The sequence below is a fragment of the Pteronotus mesoamericanus genome, unplaced genomic scaffold (assembly GCF_021234165.1).
Source record: "Pteronotus mesoamericanus isolate MK-2021 breed Mesoamerican mustached bat unplaced genomic scaffold, CSHL_Meso_final contig_20, whole genome shotgun sequence".
NCBI classification, from domain to species: domain Eukaryota; kingdom Metazoa; phylum Chordata; class Mammalia; order Chiroptera; family Mormoopidae; genus Pteronotus; species Pteronotus mesoamericanus.
Window position 1 is genome coordinate 69,901,760 of NW_026555085.1, and position 19,998 is coordinate 69,921,757.

A 19,998-nucleotide genomic window follows, 5' to 3' on the forward strand; every position below is an offset into this window, starting at 1 on the left:
TTTCTTTCGCTGCCGCAACGCCCATTGGTTTTTACAACCAGAATTTATGGGGATTTATCTTCCCGGTGCTGTAACCCTGGGCTGTGTGGTCTGGCCTGGGGCTGGAATCACTCCCTCCCAAGGTTTCCCTCCTGATTTTTATCTACCACCCCTGAATGTGGGATAGTCCCATATGCCATTCCACACCACACCGTGTCTCCTCTCCTCTCTGCCCAGCTCTGTTAATCTGCTTTTCCAATCTGTCTGGATTAATGTGGCTTCTTTAAATCCGTGGTGCTTGGACTTCCATATAGTTCAATTTTCTGGCAGTTTGGGGTGTTGTTTTGAAGTTTAGTTGTAATTCTGTGGCTGTGCGAGGAGGTGAAGCATGTCTGCCTATGTCTCCATCTTGACTACAAGTTTCATATTTTTCTTTTACTGTGCTTTTAACTAGTGGGTTTCTTTTATTTTTCGTGGAAAAAAAATGGCATAATAAAAGCTCTAGGATCCAGCTTACCTTTTTGTTTTCTCATTGTTACCAGATCTTATATCTGTCCCCTTCTGGTTCAGGATTCTGTTATAGAATAGATTACTTCATTCCTATCAAAGTATTACCCAAGATGGAAAAGGTCAACCTTGGGAGCCCACCTGCCTTGTCCTGTGAATTCCTCACTAGGAATCAGTGCTCTCATTGTCTTCCTTCATGCATAATCCACAGAGCCACACCTACAGGCCAGCAGCAGCTGCCCAAACTCACCTTCTTAGAAAGAATAAAGAGAATGGAGAAAGAGGGAGAGCTAGAGTTAGAAGTGACTTCAAATATTGAAGTATCTTTTTGTGTTTTGTATGTGAGAGATCTCAATATTTTCATGGGTGTGAATCTACTTTCAATACGAATGATAAAACTACTATTTAGTGGGCACTTCTCCAAAGAACCAGAGGCCCAGAGAAAATCAATCCTTGTCAGTGCCTGATACAAGAATCAGACTTGGATAAGCCTTATTTCTAAAGCCCAAGTTCTTTCCTCTAAACTCTCCTGCTTTTGAGAAAGTAAAGCCCCAAAGACAATCTCATTTGAGATTTCAGTAGCATTTTTATTTAGTAAAAAAAATAGAAGAAAAGGAATGCATGTATGAAAGGAATCTATTCAGGTATCCAAAGAGCATGTGACAGGGCCATATTGGACCAGGAAAGGATGGTTGTTCTCCCCCACCCCGCCCCCACCTCCAATACTTCCTTCTCTCTGCACCCAAAGGCATAATCCTGCGTGTCAGCCAGGAAAACTGCAGGGCGCCCAGAGACAGTGAGTTAGGTAGCGAGCAGAGAAAGCGCAGGAGGACTGCAAGTGTACTGGAGTCATCACGGAGTCTTTAAACTATATATTTGGTCTGTTCTTGTTCATTTCCACTGCCATTTCCCCATTCAATAACCTTGAAATTCTCCACTTTCAACTTGCCGTCTCCCAAGCCCTTCTCCAAACTCCTGCCCAGAGTCAGATCCTGTGTACTCCTCTCTCTGGACATTCTGAGGCTGCTCATTCTCTAAGGATCAAGTGAAACATCCTTCAGGTGGCCTCCCAGACCCTCCCTGTTCTGGGCGGCCCAAGCTCTGGGCGAGGGCTTCCACGTCTGGCCCTGCACCTGCCTGTTACAGCCATCCTGGCTGGCCTTTTCCTCCCTCAGCTCCTTGGCACACAATGTCCGTTCTTCTGTCGAACCCCCACCCCCCACCCCCACTTTGCCAAGTCCACTCACCCTCAGATTCTCAGCTTAGACGTCAGTTTTTAAAACGCCTTTCCTGGCTGATTCCTCCCCCAGCCCCCACTCCCAGTCTCCTCAACGGCCATCTAATTAAATCCCCCAGAATGTGCTTCACTAACAGTCTTGATGCCACCGATTGCAAATGGCAATGTTCCGGGCAGCATACTGCTGGATCTTAGCTTTGAAGGAATGGACTTGAATTAGATCTTAATTGTCGTCATCATTATCCTATCATTACAATGTTTCGAGTCCCTCAGGGGCTTGCGCACCTTTTTCTGGCGCACCCACCGCGCGCTTAGGCACTTCGGGGAGGGCCCGGACACAGCGCAGCTCCGGGCAGGTGTCACGGCCAGGTGACCTCCCCGCTCCCAGGTTCACGTGCACTGGGGTAGGAGGAGGAGCGGAGGAAAAAGGGAGTGTGAAAGCCGGGAGCTCCTCTTACGCCTCCGGGCTCTCAGACTGCGGCCGCCGGGGAGCGCGACTTCCTCCTTTGGGGGCCGGCGCGCGGGGCTGAGCTGGGCGGGGCGGGAGACGCCCCCGGCGGCCTGAGCCCCGGCCGCCCCAATGGGATTCGGGGCCGGGCGGCAGCTTCGCCCAGTCCCGGGGCCGCGCTCGGCCGCGGAGGAGGCTGCCCGCCCGGGGCAGCGGCGGCGCTGCGCCCGCCGAGGGGAGGCCGAGCCTGCCAAGCTGGCGACTGGCGGGGCCATGGTGGCTGGCGCCCGCGGCGGCTGCGCCCTGGCGGGGACAGCCCGGTGCGGTTTCCTGGCCTTGCTACTCGCGGTCTCCGCCCCGCTCCGGTTGCAGGCGGAGAAGCTGGGTGAGTGGAGCGCGTCCGGTGGGCGGCGGGCTGGGCCTGGAGGCACCGAGCGCGGGAGGAAGTGGGGGTCCTGTCTGCACCCCTTGGAGTCCTGCTCTATCTGGCCGACGGCGGCTCCAGTAAAAATAAGTTACTGCATTCCGATCGCGCCCCCCGGCCCCAAACCTCTCTTTGCCCCTCAAACAAGAGAATCCACTTGGCGCTTCCCCATTTCCCTCTTCGCAGCCCCACTTAGTTTCCAGACTTCCTGACTCCACCGGCCCCGTGAGAAGTGACAGGGCCCAGGGGTCGCGAGCGAACGACCCCTGCCGCCTTAGGGGAGAATCGTGAACGAGGTCGCTTCTCTCGAGCGTCCTTTGGACCAAGCTGCTCAGCAACTGGACGGCCGGGCCCTTCCTGCCGCCTCTCTCCCCTGCGCGGCTGGAACCCCCAGCGTGTGTTCGGCTTGTACGGAATAGTCGGAAAATGTTTGCCCGCTGTTGGCCCCACCGCGTCGCCCCTCTCCAGTATGCTGCCTGCACCCGAGTTGGATTCAGGTGGCTTGGCTCCTTCCAGGGAGTTAAGAGCGAGTCAACTCCCGACCAGGCTGGTCTTTCTCTGGACCTGGTCCTTGGCTTCAAGTTGAACCTAATTAACTCACACCGAGTTGACCTCTGCATTTCCACCACATTAAAGCAGTACACCGTTTACCAGTCTAGGCAAATCCTTGCTAATTAGTTCTTTTGATAGCAAAGGTCTGCTTTCTGCAGAATTTTTGAAGTTCTTGGTCCCCTACATCTGCCCTATACAACGGCGGTTATTTCATAGCAGTGAATCTGTCCAGAATATTTTGACAGCTTCCCCTCCCCATGTTTTCTAATGAGACAAGAAACAAAACTTAACCCAGTGCTTTTTTTTCCCCTCTGAACAATGTATCCATTCTCAGCCTGAAACATGGATACTCAAGATGTTGGTGGTACTGGTCACTAAGTTTGCTTACATACCAATTTGCTTTTTTTTTTTTTTTTTTTTTAATAAGGCTATCATTCAGACAAGATCTGTCTTGTCACTGTAGCAGAATGCTAGGCATATCATCAAATTTTAATAAATATGTGGAATTTTTGATCATAGGTGTTTCAAGCATTAGAAAAGGTTTCTCAAGTTTCTATTTGAAGATGCACGTTTAATACTGCACATCTGTGGATCAATCCAACAATGTGTCTCTCTGTACTAATCTGGCCAAAACTCTCACCTGTCTTTCCAGATGAAGTGTCAGGTGTTATAAGGTCACCCAGGCTGTTAACTGGGTACCTTGCAGAGCAGTTCTCTGGTGACAAGTGTGATTGCTTAGATTCTTACCGAGCTTCAAATCTGAGACTACTGCAGATGACTTCAGGAAAGAAGAGGTTGTCATTTGAATTTCCATGAAACATCCTATATATTTAGGGTGTTAAGAGAACCAGTGAAGGTGTAGGTGTTCAATTACAAAGAAAGTTAAACATAGATTTGGAGCATTTACTGAAAAGAAAATATAGGTACTCCAGTTCTGATACCTCTCAAGTGAAGAGCATAGTCAGTGATTTTTTTGCCATATTTCTCACACGCATTTTCCTAACTGGCCCTTAGTCACTTATTTTTCAAGTTTTCATAAACAAGCATGCACACCCATTTTAGGTTGTGAGATGTGCTGCTGGCTATGCAGTATAAGTGACTCTAGTGTTCTCCGCGTTTAGGAGATCAGATAGCAGGCTTAGCATACCAGCCTGTTTTTGGTGAGAAGACACCATTTATCACATTTTACCCTCATTGTCCTTGAAGTCAGCTTAGTCTGGTGCTTCTTGCCTCCCCAAAGCTGCCAGATCACCACTCTCTCCCAAAGCTTTATAAAGCCCCAGCACAATATTGTGAATCAGAATTTCCAATGGGTGGGGCCTGGGAAAATGTGCTTTTAATAAGTTCCCCCAGGTAATTCTGTTTCGAATCAGCTTTGAGATGGTAGAAACACTTTATAATGTTAGGGTTCTGATAAAGTGCTACCATCTGTGCCACAGGCAATTTAATATTAGAATGTTAGAAGGTCTGTTCTGAAGCTGACATCTGCTGTTCTTGGTGATTGACTTCTTAAAAAGTAAGCACAAGTTCATTCTGGCACCTTCTGCATCATTGTGTGCGCTTGCCCAGACTCCCCTTCATCTCCAAGGTCTGAGATCCTATCAGCCCTAGAGACTGCAAATTCATAAGGGGAGCAACTAGGATTGTCTTATCTTCCTAGCACCTGACAAAGGTGCTCAATAAATGTATCTTGGGTTGAACTGAATAATTTTTGTGTGTTTAGGGGATATTTTGAAATTACTTTCTAATTAAGGAAAACTAATAAAAAGTTTACTGAAGTTCTTTATGATGGTACATCTGGCGCTTCCACTAATTAATTTTGTTTAGTAAGCCCAGCTAGCTCTCTTGGCATGTTTTCTGTTTGCAAGGATGCCTTTTAAATGAAGTACAGCAGAAAGAAGGGAACATGCCAGAAGAACAATATGTTCCATATTTTTTGGCTCTAGTAGATGTAATTTGTAACACTTGAACATTAAGTTATAGCATATATTTCAGGAAAGAAAGACTATGTTAAAGGAGTCATTAAACAAAACAAAGGATGTTATTAAAGCAGGGCTTGAACTCTGAATAGTGTCCCAGACTGTATTTATCATCTTTTCATTGCATAAATCGAATGCTTTAACTTTGTGGTACTGACATGGACTTGAAAATCATGTAAAAAAAAAAATAACATGAAAATAATCAAGACATCTGACATTTACAAGGAATTATGTTTTTATTTTTAGGATGCATATGGAAGTTAAATTAATTGCAGCATTTAGCAAAGGTTTTAGTCATATTAAGTCAGAAAAAAACTTTTCCAGGGAAACCTTTTCTATAGAGTTTGGATTTACTGCAGAGCAACCAATTGTTTTGCATTTTTAAGGAGATAAGGTACATAACCCATCTGGAATTGCACTTAGCACATAGTAAAAGCTCAGTAAACACCAACTGCCTTACTATTCACTACTGTTTATTACCAGTATTGCTGTTAATTTGACAGATATGGGGGCCCCTTTGTTCTGCCTCCCTGCACTGCCTCTTGGACCTCATTCTCCAGCACACTCACCTGTACGGGCTTACATGTTATTTCCCAAAGGTACCAGGCACCCTTCTAACTCAGAGCCTTTGCATGGGCTGCTCCCTCTGCCTGGAACTGTCTTGCCCCAAATATCCAGACAACTCCCTCCTCCTTAAGTCTCTGTTCACACGTTGCCTTCTTTGGAAGGGTATCCCTAACAACCTGTAACCCACTCGCCACCCCCAAATTTCATATTGCTTTTTCTTTCAATTTGCAAGAACATTTACCATTTCCAACAGAGTGTATAATTTATACGTTTATTTAATTCGTTTGTATTACCCTTAGAAGAATTCAAGGTCCCTGAAGAGCGTTGTAGGTCGAGCAGTGGCCGGCGCATGATAGGTGGCATCCCTAATGAGGGATGGGTACTTGGTAGTGGATAGGTAGGTGCTCAGGGAGGGTGGGGCAAGAAAGCAATGAAGACTTAGTTGCTGCCCTGTTGTTAAAGACTCAGGGCTGACTGTAGTTGAGAATCAAAACCTGTAATAAAATTAAATGTCTAGTCCAGCTATTGTTTGTAAATAAGAAGTCTGCAAATAAAGATTTAAAATAGAGGAACTCATTCTGCTGTATTGTAAGTCCAGCATTGAGGAAGAAGGGAAAAGTATTGCCAGACTTTCAGATTGCTTTTTTTTTTTCCATCAGACTAGGAGTAAATTTGCCTTTTTTGCAACTGAAGAGTCATATTGCTGTCATCTTCCATCATTCCCTGCTTTGTATATGTTTTTTAAAAAAATAGGCGTTTGCCTTGGGGTGAGAGAGTGAGAGAGTCTTAACTGCTGAAGATGAAATGGCATTTTCTAACCCAACATGGAAATAAGTTTTAACTGTGTGCCTTAGTATGAATCTGGATCCAACCACCAACCCTGACTTTCAGGAGGAGTTGAATAGGAGGGGTTTTATTTTGAGGGGGCATGGGTTTGGGGAGGAGGGGAGTGGAATGGGAGAGAATCCATGAGAACAGAGACAAAATGGATTCTGTTTTAGTCACCACCAGTGCCTGGTACAGTGCCTGGTAGACAACAAGCTTCAGGTAACTGTTTCCTGAGTTAGCACATGAATGCTGTGGCTGAAGTTTGAGAGAGAGAGGTGAAGGGTACTATTCTATGTTATTTAAAAAGAAATTGCATACATGATTATTGTAATGTCTTAGAAAGCACGGTGCATGTATTCAAGAAAATAGCTAACTTCAACTCTGGTAAGAGTGGAGAATCTCTGAGCCTCCTTTGCGGTCTACACCAGGAAAGCCACCCTGAGACATGTACTGGCAGTCTTAAGAATAGAGGAGCAGGTTTTATGCTGATTTTGGCCAGGTGAGTCAGTGGTCCTCTAAGATCTACAGGTGCTTAGACATTGAGGCCATCAGGGGCCTATTTCACCTTGAAGATCCTTTGGGGATAGTGTTTAGACATTTGTGACAGTAACACTATATTAAGCCATATTTTCATGTATGCCTTGACTACTTTTTATTTATTTTTTTATTTGATTTGTTAACCTAGTTTTTATGAACTATCTCCTTGGGAGCTACATGCTGTGTGAAAATATACCCTATGTTTGCAGAAATTTCTTGGCTATTATAATTAGTAATTTTAAGTGAGGTGGATTTTTTTGTAGGAAAAGCTGCAAATAATACGGAAACAAGGTAAATGCTAATTGGTGCCATGTTACCTTATCTCTCCCTTTTTATAAAGCTACACTGGAACCCTTTAAAAAAAAAAAAGAATAAATTTCTTTTAGGATGGGGATTTCCTTCCTGTCTGCTTTCCCAAGGATCTTCCTTAATGCTTACAAGGCAGAGCAGTAGTGGAACAAGCAGGATATTGACAAATAATATCGTCCCAATGTATCATAATCCTGCAAAGAAGATATTATACAGAGAACCACAAAGGGCATATTTTTGGCCCACATGCACACACATATTTATATACTGTCTACTCTCTACTATTTGCTTTTACTAAATAGTAGGTAGACAAATTCTATATATAATATAGAATGTGTGTAAGGTGTAAACGCAGCAATAAAACTAATACCTGGATACTCTACTATGTAGTGTATACATGCTTTTATATTCTGCCTTTTTTTAACTTAACATTGTATTAAAAGCTATTCACCATACTAGTTGGAAAAAAATTTCAAGTTTATTTTTACAGTTAGCTTTCTGATAAACCAAGAACTCATTTTTCAAGTAATTTATTGAGACTCAGGAATATCCAGTGTAAAAGGAGAAATTTTGTGTTGCCCAATCAGTTATGAGTCTTATCAAGATTTTTGTCTTTTGTGTGATTCAAATAACTCTTCCTTGCTTATGAAGTCAGAAGTAATTTGCTTGTCGTATTTTGTTTGAGAAAAGTATTAAGTTTAACTTTAAATGCACTAAGTATTAGAAAGGTAATGTGCATTTCTTGGCCCTTACTGGATGATATTCTTAATTTATATTTAAAGGGGTCAGTCTTTCAATGATTAAACTGTCTGGAGTTTATCTTTACTGAGAAACAAAATTTTTTTATATTCAGCACTTTTTTTACCCTGAGGGGGAAGGGAGGGAAAAAGCGAGGGAGAGAAATATCAACATGAGAGAGAAACATTGATTGGTTGTGTTCTATATGCAGCTCGACCACGGACTGAACCCCGCAACCTAGGCATGTGCCCTGATCTCAAATCTAACCCGCAACCTTCCATTTGCAGGATATGTAGTCACCTGAGCCACACCAGCCATGGCTATATTCAGCATTTTCTAACTCAAATCACAACCACTATCTGTAGCCTTTTAATTCAATGTTCAACATATTTACATTTTATTGGAAGGGCAAAGAACAACTGTTCTTTTCTTTCATCAAAAATTAAAATCCTTGGAAAGTAGTACTATCTAGTTCCATTTCACTATGGTACGTGCTTAGTGAATGTACCTAAAGTTTGTAGGTAATTATATTTATGGAGCGCTCTATTCTTGAAAAAAGGAACGCAAAAACTTTATTTCACTATTATTTCTGACAAAGAACAAGGCCAACGGATATTAAAATTTATGAAGTTCAGTTACATTTGAATTACTAGTACATAGTTTCCTACAGGGAAAATAGGTAAACAACTCCTTGGGCCCCACTTAATTTTTAAATGGCTGACTAGATTTAATCAGTCTTTTTATTGCATTTTACAAAAGCAAGTTTACATCAGATTGAAATGTGGTTGATTTCAGCCCAAAGGAGGACACTTTTGAGACTTATCAGCCCATGGGACCACTGGAACATGAGATCTGTTTATGAAATTGCCCTTCTCCCAGGAGTTTAGAGTGGAGATTGCTTATTTTGAGAATTACATGGACCAAGATTTGCCTTCCTCCCTGCTAGGAATTCCCTGCTTTTCCAAGAGACTAAAATAAAAGGTAGCTTAACTGTAAAGTAGAAAAATGGCCCTGTTACCTGCTGTTGCTCCTAGATCAGGAGTCTAAAAATCTTTTGAGATCCTCTAGCCTTTTAGGTAGGAAACACTCTTTTCTTTCTTGTCTTCTTTCTTCTTTTTCCTTTTTCATCCTCTTGACTACAGTTGCTGTGCTGTACTATAAAGATCTTAACAGACATATGGTTTTCTTTTGAGGTATTTAAAATACATGGCATTTCTTCCCTCAGTGTTTCATTCATATCTCTCAACATTTTCTTACCTAACCACAATGCCATGAGCATACTTAAAAATACTAATAGTAATATCTTCATGTTTCCCCAGTTAAACCAAGCATGTCTTTTGACCATTGATTTGTATAAACAAGGATCCAAACAAGGTCCACAAATTGCAGTTAGTTTTCATGTGCTTTAAATCACTTTTAATCTACCACTGACCCCCTCCTGCAAATGTTTTATTTTCCTGCAAGGAAATCTTTCAGTTGTCCTGTGACACGTCTCACATCCTAACTTGGACTGGCTGCTTCTTTCAGTTGTGTCTTATACTTGGTGTACTATTCCCTGTATTTCTGTATAAACCCGAGTTAAACCAAAAGACTTGATTAGATTCAGGCTCTGTTTTTGGTGCCATGTACTGCTAATTGTATCACAAGATACATATGTTATTATTGTTATTCTTATTGCCCCACTTTTAATGATGCTAAAAAATGATCAGTGAATTCAGGTAGGAAGTACAAATTGGTCCCCCACCCCTCCTGCAAGTTATCTGTTGGATGATACTCTCAGCAAAACTACTCTTTCCCATCAACATGTCATTCAATGGTTTAAGCATCCTTTGATCACTGTTGCGTGTCCAATCAGATTTTTGTATGTAAATAAAATTTAAGAACGTATTTTCATATATATTTTGATTTATCAAGTGGGGGTTTTTTTGCATCTAATTTAATGCCAACAATTTTGAGAACTATTGAGGGAATTGAGATCTAGAGAGATGGGATCATTTACCCAGGTCACATTCATACTGCGTGTCCAAAGTGTAATGCAGGAGCACGTCCTCCAATTCTAAGTGCCTTAGGTGGTCTCCTGCTCTTCATTTTCAGGGGAAGTTCATGTCCAGCAGAGATCAAGTTAAAGAAAAGAAGTCTTGGAAGAATATAATTTATGCAATAAATTTCTAAATTAATAGTCTTTGATTTCTCTTAGACATGATCACATTCACCACTGAGCTATTAAGACTTTTTCAAATTCCAGTTAGTAGCTAACCATGTGTTTTTATCAGATTGTGATAAATTCATCAATGCGGAATGTGTAAAAACAGTGCAATTTTCCGGACTGTGGAATGTGATATGAATTTTATAAGGTTTTTCTTTCTCTCTCAAGTCTTACATTTCATGCTTCCTTAGACATATGAAAAGAGACCTTGTCTCTCAACTGAGGTTTGCTAGTCCATAAACATTGATTGCTTTTTCCTTATATATAGTGCATACATGTATATTCATAAACCTCTTCCTCTTATTTCTTTGTATTTTCCACTGTATGCTCAAACACTTCCTAAGTTGACACTCTTGTCCAGATATCAGAAAGAAACTCTGGCTAAAATATAGATTCTGAAACACATTATTGCCTATCCTACTCTTATAAATGAAATCTAATGTGAAAACAAGTGTTGGAGAATTGAAAATTAAGATATGTTTCAATTTTCAGGAGGAATAGATATTAAAATAAAACTATACAAAACTGATATCTCACAGATTTTTTAATTTCAAAAAAGATTCACTACAAGATCCCAGTTAAAAATGAGGGTCCTTTTAGCCTCTTTCTACTCAGAGTGTATTTTAAAGAACGAATAGGATTGTCATTACCAAGAGCTTTGGACATGAAGAATTTCCAGGCCCCGCATGTTAACAAAATTCCCAAGTAATCGGTGTGCCCACTGAAGTTTGAGAAGCAACACTTTAATCACTGGAACCTTCATTACAGAGCATTTTTTAGGAGCCACACTGATGCTAAGCAAAGTGAGCAGCAACCTTTGTCGGAGGTAAAATAGTCACTTCTCATTAGACTGTTCCCTTAATTGTCTAGTAAAAAGTGCTTACTTTAATTAAAAAGAGAGAGCTAAAATTCCTCATAAGTTTCACTAGCAACTAAATTAAACATGGCTACTTTCCTCATGTTAATTTTCAGACAGAAAAGTAGGACTGTAAATGAATTGATGTAATGTGAGTTTTCATACCAGTTGTGCTTTACAGCGGAAGTGTGAGCTTGGGCAATGTCTCAGTTTCCTCCCCTCCAAGAAGGATGACTTCGACAGTGGCAGCCTTTGCACACAGTGACTGAGTTCCACAGCCTCTAGAGGCAGACAGGCTGCAGATGAGAGCTCAGATACCTGGGCTGAGCTACGCAGCATTTCAGAGCCTTGGCTTCACACATACGACAGGGAAAACAGAAGGAACATGTGATGAAGGAAGGGTGTTTGCGGGCTTCAATTGTGTTTATTGGAAATGCCTTATATTATAAGCTATGGGGTATATAGTTGGATGTCTGAGATGACTCTTTATATATGTATATCTTATGTATACATGTGTGTTATGTATGTGTGTATATACAGGGGTGGGCAAAAGTAGGTTTATAGTTGTCAGTATGTGAAACACAAAGTTTATTCTTGTATTACTATTTATTAATTATTATATGACTTATTTGTATTACAACTGTAAACCTACTTTTGTCCACCCCTGTATACATATACATATAAAACATTTTATAATTTTAAAAAGGAAACTAATATTATCTGTCAGATATGGTCATCTTGAAGATTAAATAAGATAAAGTCCTTAGAATGCTATGTATCTGTTACCTCTTACAATAAATGTTTGGATAAATGTTAAGGATTAGTAATATCTCTTTCAAAACTTTATGATTTTTTTTTCGTGTTTCAATAAAATTTTTGGTTCCTATTGATTTTTTTGAAAAATGTTTTTGTGAAACTGAAAACACACATGTGTTTGAAAGAGAGACTACTTACAGTTTCAACATTTAAAACTCAGATTAACTTTGTCTGAACTTGGTAATATTGGATTTTTTGGACTCCAGAGAGAAAAGTCAATATTGAGTTACATTTATCTGGATACTGGTGATATGCATGTTTAACATGGAACCAAGATTAGGAAATATAGCACATTGTAAGGACAGGAAAGATTTCTCCCATTTATCTTCAACTTCACAGTTAGAGCTTGGACATTATATCAACATCCTGGCATTAGTAGGAAAGGTCAGCAGCCACTTTTCTCTGACTTCCTTATCCTAAGCATCTATTCAACAGAGAAAAAACACTTGTCTTAGACCTGTTTTGCTGTACAAACAAGTTTTTTTCTCAAGTTTTCACCTGTGAAATTATGAACCTTCTCTCATCCAATGTGTCAAATTTGTTGCAATGACCCCAAACACTTGTCACTTAACAGTGTGTAAAGTCTTAGCTTTTGAATATCAGAATCATGTAGTACAATTTCAGTATCGTTCCTAGAACTCTACAGGCCAAAGTACACTTCTCCATGTATAATCTTTAATCCCAGAAGCCACATTATGGAACCTCTACGGCCCCACTTTTGAGAGGCCCACGGACTGGCCCGTGTGGCCCGCAGAACACAGCTCCCTGGTAATGGCCGTTGAGGAAAGAGCTCCCTGGGAATATTGCAAGCTGCATCCCCCACTAGAGCTTTCGTGTGCCCTGCAGGGGCTTTGACATGTCCTGTGGTGCAGAAAAAGATGGGATGCTTCAACCTACTTACCTGCAGCTCGCTTTCGGAGATGGGGGCTTGACCTCCTGTAAAACTCCTTTCTGGACTGAGGAGTCCACAGTGCTCACTTTGGGAGATGCTGGCTTAGCAGCGAATGTGCCCTAGGGAAACAGCAGGGCATCCTTTCTAATTACGCTTTCCAGCATTTAGAGCCCTTAACACACAGACTCATTCATCTTTGCTACACCCAGGTATGGTTGGTCATTTTAAAGTATAGGAAAATCAATACATGCTAAGTGGGTAACTTAAGCTCATAGAACCAATGGGTGATGAAATTTGGATGAAGTTGGCTAATTCAAAGCAATATTGTTGATACTTTCATGTGTAGTATTTTAAAATAGCAATAGCAATTAAAATATATTGAATTATCTTCCCGATGCTCTTGACCACCATCATCTCGTTGAGTGCTCATGCTGTCCCCGCGCGCTGGGCACTCTCGTTGTCTCCGTGTTGCAGGTGACGGGCTGAAGCCTGGAGGGGCAGAGAGACTCGCCTGAGGCCGCAGGGTCATTGCCGGGCCAGGCCCTGCAGGGACCCAGTGTGAGAACCATCATTGCAGTCACCTCCCAAGTGTATTAAATAATTTATGAAATTAGAAAAATGAGAGGTGTGCAAACTCTTTTCGCCCATACCCGCAATGCTTTCGTTAATTTTTTACCTTTCAGTAGGTAAAAGTAACAAGACTGGAGTGTGACCAAAAACTTGAGAGTTTTAGCTAGTTTTACTTATAGCACATTAAAGAATAGCACTGAACCAGATTTTAAGATTTTTTTCCATTGGGTGTTCATGGTACTTTTTAATATGTTAACATTGAAATTATCAATGTCGTTTTGCACACTGATGGGAACAGCCTCACATTACGTCGTGAGTTGTGACCGGACCTCTTGAAATGATTTGTTCCATGTTCATACATTGAAACTGATTTATTTTAAGTCATGTGTTTAGCTGGTAGGAAACATCGTGTTAAAGGTTTGCTGGGACAGACTTTTTACAATAAGTGCCTTGTGTTTCCTTTTATTTTTACCTTTAAATGTCTTTCATTTGCTGAGGCAAAGGTATTGATATTATCTTCATGAGATGATTAGTCATATGATTAGCATCTATTTTCTTTGTGGTGAGAAGAAGGTTTAAAGAGATTCTAAACAGTTTTTCAGAACTTGGCCATGTGTTGTAGTCTAAACTGTAACTTCTGTCAGAGGTACTATTCATTTTCCTTTCAGGAAAACAAAAGGATGTTGAATAATTGAAGTTTTATCATGATAACTTCTGTCTGACTTTTTATTTTCACCCCATTACCTAGGCCCTCCTGCCCTTGCCTTTCCATTCCTTTCCAGGCAACACACAAGTGAGAAAGTTAAGTACCACAGGAAGAGCAAAGTTCATGAGAGTCTGGCTGACAATGAAATTAGCAATGCCCTAAGAAATCTGTTCACCTTACCATCAGACAAAGAGCTCTGTAATAACTGCAGGCTCCCCTTTGTGGCTGAAAAGGCTGTAGTCATCAAGAGCGCACTTCATCTTAAACATGGGAAGAAATTTTCTCACACCCACGCATAGATAATTGTGTTCGCGTTGGGACCTGTTGTAACTTGATTAGTAGAAGTACAAGGATATTACTGTAATAAAAGCATGTTTCTAGAAATGGTTTTAGTTCTGTTACATTTTAGGGCACTGTTGCCCAAATTGCAGGATTAGTAGGCAATAAAATCAATTCATTTGGCGCACACCCACCATGCTTGTAATTAAAAAATGAAGCAGAATAGAATAGGAAATACCACAGTGCCTTAGATGTAATAAAAAGAGTTAAACATTAGACTTTCATTTGTTATCTATGCACGTGTATATATGTATGCTTGCTCAGGTTGGGATAAAAAATCTATGTTCTAACTATAGGTCTCAATTAAAAAAAAAGAAGGCTGTTGTCTTATTTTAGAGACTAGTTAATAATTAATCTTAAAGAGATTTTCTACTATTTATTTTACTTCACCCAAATACTTTTCAAACAGTTGTAATTCAATGAAAGGTTTTCTTTTAATACCTAAACCATGCTCTGTAGTACTGCAGAACTTAGTCGGTACTGGGGATATCTTAATTTCACTTTTTTCTTAATGGAGCATGATTTCTTATCAAAAGGAAGTAGTCTTTTAAGGAAGTTATTGTTTTTCTTTCTTAGTGGGTGGAATTACAGTAGACTAAATAAATGGTTGACTTGTGTAGACAAGCATCTAGGATTTGTTTTAAGCTTATTTTAAAAGCACCTTGTAAATCCACACTTCCCAAATAGCTGATGGTAAGGGCTGAGAGGTAGATTCATATCCATCAGCTCATTTAAGTCATTTGGAGAACAGATACCGAGCCCACATCTCTGTTTTTGGACGTGTTGCTTTACTCTCAGGAATGACTTGTTAACATACCTCTCCCCTTGACTAGGAGCAACTCCTAATGGGAACTACATTCTATCAAGCCCCAAGCTGCCTGTGGAGAGAGTTTTTAATGACAACTTGGGTATATTTGTTTATAGAGAGCTCTTCCAGTCTATACCTTAAGACAAATGCTGAAAGTAGTCTTCAGTGTTACAAAGAACATTAGGTGAATTTGGCACTTTTAATTATATTATTGTATATATATGTAATGTTTCTTACTGTAGAAAATTTAGAAAATAAATCTACAGTTTTAAAAAATCACTTATAATCTCAGGCCATAGAAGAAAACACTTTAAACATTTTTTTCCTTCATATTATATGTGTATTCTATATTCTGTTTTAAAATTAAATAGTCTCCAACAGAAGCTGTACTCCCAGATTCCTTCCTTTTCTGTTGCTTGCCATGGTCCCATCCAGAAAGCCAAGTTGCCCAGGCTCTGGACAAGGGACAAAGAGCCCAACTCCTCACCCTAAGTGTGTGCCTCGGCTCACCCAGCCTTTGTACTCTGCCTAGTCATGTGAACTCTGGAGCCTGAGTTCATACCCAGTTCTACCACTTACTAATGGCTTTAAACCATTTCACTTCTTTGAGCCTCACATAAAATAGGTTTTACTTCTAAAAACATGAGCTTAGCTTTTTCTTAATATGACTTTGCTTAGAGATATCATAGTTTGACTCTTCTTTTCTAATTTAGATTGTTTCCAAATTTTTAGAATTAAAATACTTTAATTTTATATAGAGGTCAGTTGAGTAATTATATGAATGAGTATTATACTTGCAGTTTTTTCCAAAATCTAAATGTCATCCATCCAGTTTTATTTTTGTAGGTTGTTTTGGTTGATTAAGTCTCACAAACCAGCTATGGCTCTGAGAAAACCCTAGGATTCAAGCCTGCCATTGGAGGGACCAGCCTTCAAATTCTACAGAGAGGGGAGCTTTCGGTCTAAGGAGAGAAGGAAATGATACATAGTTTAGTCATCATATGCTTTGGCCATTAAATTACAGTTCAAGGGAATAAAAAGATAAACATTGTGTGGCAGCCACTTTTGAAGAGTAGACAAATTCCCTGTGGCAAAGCTTCTTCCTTCCCCCGTCTTTCCACATTCCCCCCTTTGATGTTAGGTGGGTGGCAGTTTAATGTATCTGTCACCTTGAACTACTGCTCCACTGTGGTTCACCGCCCACCAGTTCTACCAGCACCACATGGAGCTTAATCATAAAAGCAAGATTGCATTTTTTTTTCCCTTAAAGATTGGCCTTTATTTGTTTTCCTTTTAATTAAAAAAATTTGTGAACCCTTATCACCCAGCTACAGCAAGCATTGACATTTCCCTGTCCTTTTCCCCTTATGCGGCTCCCTCCCTTTTTTGCTGATACACATTTTTAAGACAAACCCCAGACCGCACGTCAGTCATCACGTCGGTTCAGCCCTACATATGTCGGTAGGCATGCGTCAGAAGACATTTTCTTAGATGACTTTGATACCATTATTGCATCTAATGAAGTCTATAGTACTTTCCTGATGTTTAATACCTCAATTACCTTTTAAAAATGGTTTTGGAAGATACGTTTTTCAAACCAGAATCTAAACAAGAGTCACTTGGTGGTTGTAGTTCTTAAGTTTTATTCAATCTAAAATAGACACTTTTTAAAATGTCTACTCATACAATTGATGGTTGAAAACCCTGAGTCACATATGCCTGGAATGTCACAGCCTGAATTTGGCTAATGGCTTCCTCGCGGTGTCCATAAACTTGTGTCTCTACCCACTGCATTTCCCATAGAGTGAAGATAGACTTAAAAACTTAATGATATTCAGAGTTAATTATTTATTCATACATTTCGCTATTTGGCAATAGTACTTCTTACATGTTGGTGCGTGGCGCACGCTTTGCCTACGGAGAAGCATACTTTGTTTGTCTCACTTGTAGTCACTGTGAGGTCCATCTGTGAGTTTGGATGGTGACATGCCTGTACTTCCATTTTAAATTTCTCCTCAATGTTCTGCCCAGTGGTTTCCCGTCTGGGTAGACCATTGCCATGGTCAGTTATCAGGGAGCTGTTCGGTTTCATAGAAAAATGTCATGAACATAGCTAAAGGGAGATTTGATGCGGCAACAGTTCGGGTGGTTTTCCAAGATTAAATACAAACACACATGTGTTAGAAAATCAAATAAATAGGTGAGACAAAAAGTTTTTAAAATCCTGGAGCTGTTGCTAGATTTTCTGGGAACTATAGTCTGGGATCCACCATCAGTTCAGTAGCCTTAAGGAACGTCTATATACATTTGGTTTTCTCATCTGTAAACTGAGGCTTATATTATGATGTCCCTGCCAGAGAAATACCCTATGCTCCTTTGAACAAATATGAGAAACTTTGATAATGCATTTGGAAGAGAAATTTTAGAATAAAAGTGGCCTCCTTTATTGATTGTCATAATATAGTTCTAACTTTCCAATGCAAATTTGTATAAACATTCAATTAAAATAATTTATATAGAAGACATACAGGATAACAAAATACAAAGAGTATAGAAATGTATATCATAAGATCTCACCTATAAGTGGGACCTAATCAACAGAACAAACAAGCAGGCAAAATAGAACCAGAGACACGGAAATAAAGAACAAACTGACGATGTCCAGAGGGGAGGAAGGAGGAGGGTAATGGAGAAAGAAGGGGAAGGGTCAAGTTAAGGATCATGTATAAAGCGCTGATGGACAAAGACAGTGGGGGTCAGGGGGAGGTGAGGGGAGGATTGAATGTGTGGGGAGTGGGTAGGGCAGGGGAAAGTCAAGGGGGATAAATGGGGACAACTGTAATTGAACAACAATAAAAAAATTAAACACACAAAAAATAAAGAAAATTATAACAATACAAAAATAAAATAAAATAGAAGACAAAAAGCCCTTTATTTTTACCCCCTTTATTTTACCCCCTTCCAAACTTACCCAGACTGACAGAATTTTTTTTTTTCCGATTTTTTAATTAAACTCTATTCTGAGATAAGGGTAGATTACATGAAGCTGTACTACAAAGAGATGCTGTGTACCCTTTACCTAACTTTACCCAGTGTTAATATCTTATAAAACTATACTGTCACAACCAGGATATTGACATTGATCCAGAAAATACGGCCCTGGCTGGTGTGGCTCAGTGGACTGCGCGCCGGCCTGCGAACCGAAGGGCTGCCCGGTTCTATCAGAATGCTCAAAATTAATGCCTCTGATTCCCGGTGGAGGGCACGCGCCTGGGTTGCGGGCCAGGTCCCCAGCGGGAGGGGCGCGAAATGCAAGCACACATTGATGTGTCTCTCCTCTTTCTCCTTCTTATCCCCTCTCTAAAAATAAATACATAAAATCTTTAAAAAAAAAAAAAAGGAAGAAAATATGGAACGTGAACTGTTAGACTTTAAATACCTTTTATCTTCTTCCTTGTCAGTGATTTTCAGTCAGAGATAGGCCATGGATTAAGCTACCTGAGTGTTAGCGCGAGAATATGGGAGCAGTGCTTCTCCATTGTTTTTTTATTTGCATGCGTCTGCCTTATTCAATATGTGATACCTTAGGCATTTTCTCCCCCTAGCAGTTTTCCATTTTCCCCGTTGGCATATTTCTAAGTTTTTTTCCCCCCTCGTATGTCATAATTGACATATGACATTGTGAAAGCTTACATCTGCATTGTGTTGACTTGATACACTTTTATAATGTGAAATTATTACCACTGTAGAGTTAGCTAATGCCTCCATCACCTCACATAATTACCATTTCATTTCTGTGGTGAAAACATGTAAGATCTATTCTTTCAGAAACTTTTAACTATATAATACATTGTGAACTATATCTAGTTCTTTGAAATCATCCAAACTGTGCAAGAAGAGGATGAAAATCCCTGATGTGGTCAATACCCTTGGAATAAATGTATCGTGTGAGTGCTTGCCACAGAAGGCTCCATAAATTGCCTACAGCCATAGGCTAGAGTGAAATTACAACTTCTGTTGACAGTTTGCTTTTCAATACATTAGGACACTGCAGTTTCCTTCAGGTTTTTTGGCGGAACAAAGACTCATAGGATTTCACTGTCATAGTTGTAGAAAGGGAACAGTTTCCCAAAGAGGCACATATCCCTCACGCACAGCAGTGACGGGTGGGTTTAAGCCTTAAACCTGCTCACATCTGCCTGGATCACAGGACGAAATGAGTTTCCTCTTGGGTTTTAGAGTAGAAGTGATTAGAAAGAAATATAATTATAGGGTTGAATAAAAGTGATACCCTGGGATTTTCCTTTGTCATGACATGTAATTTAAATAAAATTTAGAGTACAATAATCATGCGTAGGTTGATTCACATATAATTGCTCCTCATTTTATATTTTGCTGGGTTTCTAGAAAAAGTTTTCACTTGTTCTTTTCTTACTAAAACAGAATTTCACGGTACTAAGAAAAGAGGCATTTAAATGTTTACTGGGTGATATCTTGGTGGCTTAGAGAGGGTTAGTTAATGAGCATATTTATATGCACAATCACTTGTTTGTACACTAGTTACCCTAGTGTTGCTCTATCAGAATGCTCAAAATTAATGCCTCCACAGGTGGGGCAAGTCAAAAACGAATGACCAGGACCTGGTGGGGAGATAAGGTGCTGGTCTCTTTTAAAGGGGCAACCACCAATCACGAGTCCCA

At 40.3% G+C, this 19,998-nt stretch overlaps 1 protein-coding gene across 1 annotated transcript in view; it reads left to right on the forward strand.

Moving 5' to 3' along the window:
- Window positions 1–2,338: 2,338 nt before the first annotated feature.
- Window positions 2,339–19,998, forward strand: part of DCBLD1 (discoidin, CUB and LCCL domain containing 1) — a 62,997-nt gene continuing 45,337 nt past the window's right edge. Inside the window, exon 1 of the mRNA XM_054569870.1 lies at window positions 2,339–2,556. Within this exon, the coding sequence (XP_054425845.1) occupies window positions 2,445–2,556 (112 nt within the window). The 5' untranslated portion in view covers window positions 2,339–2,444. The remainder of the gene's footprint in view (window positions 2,557–19,998) is intronic.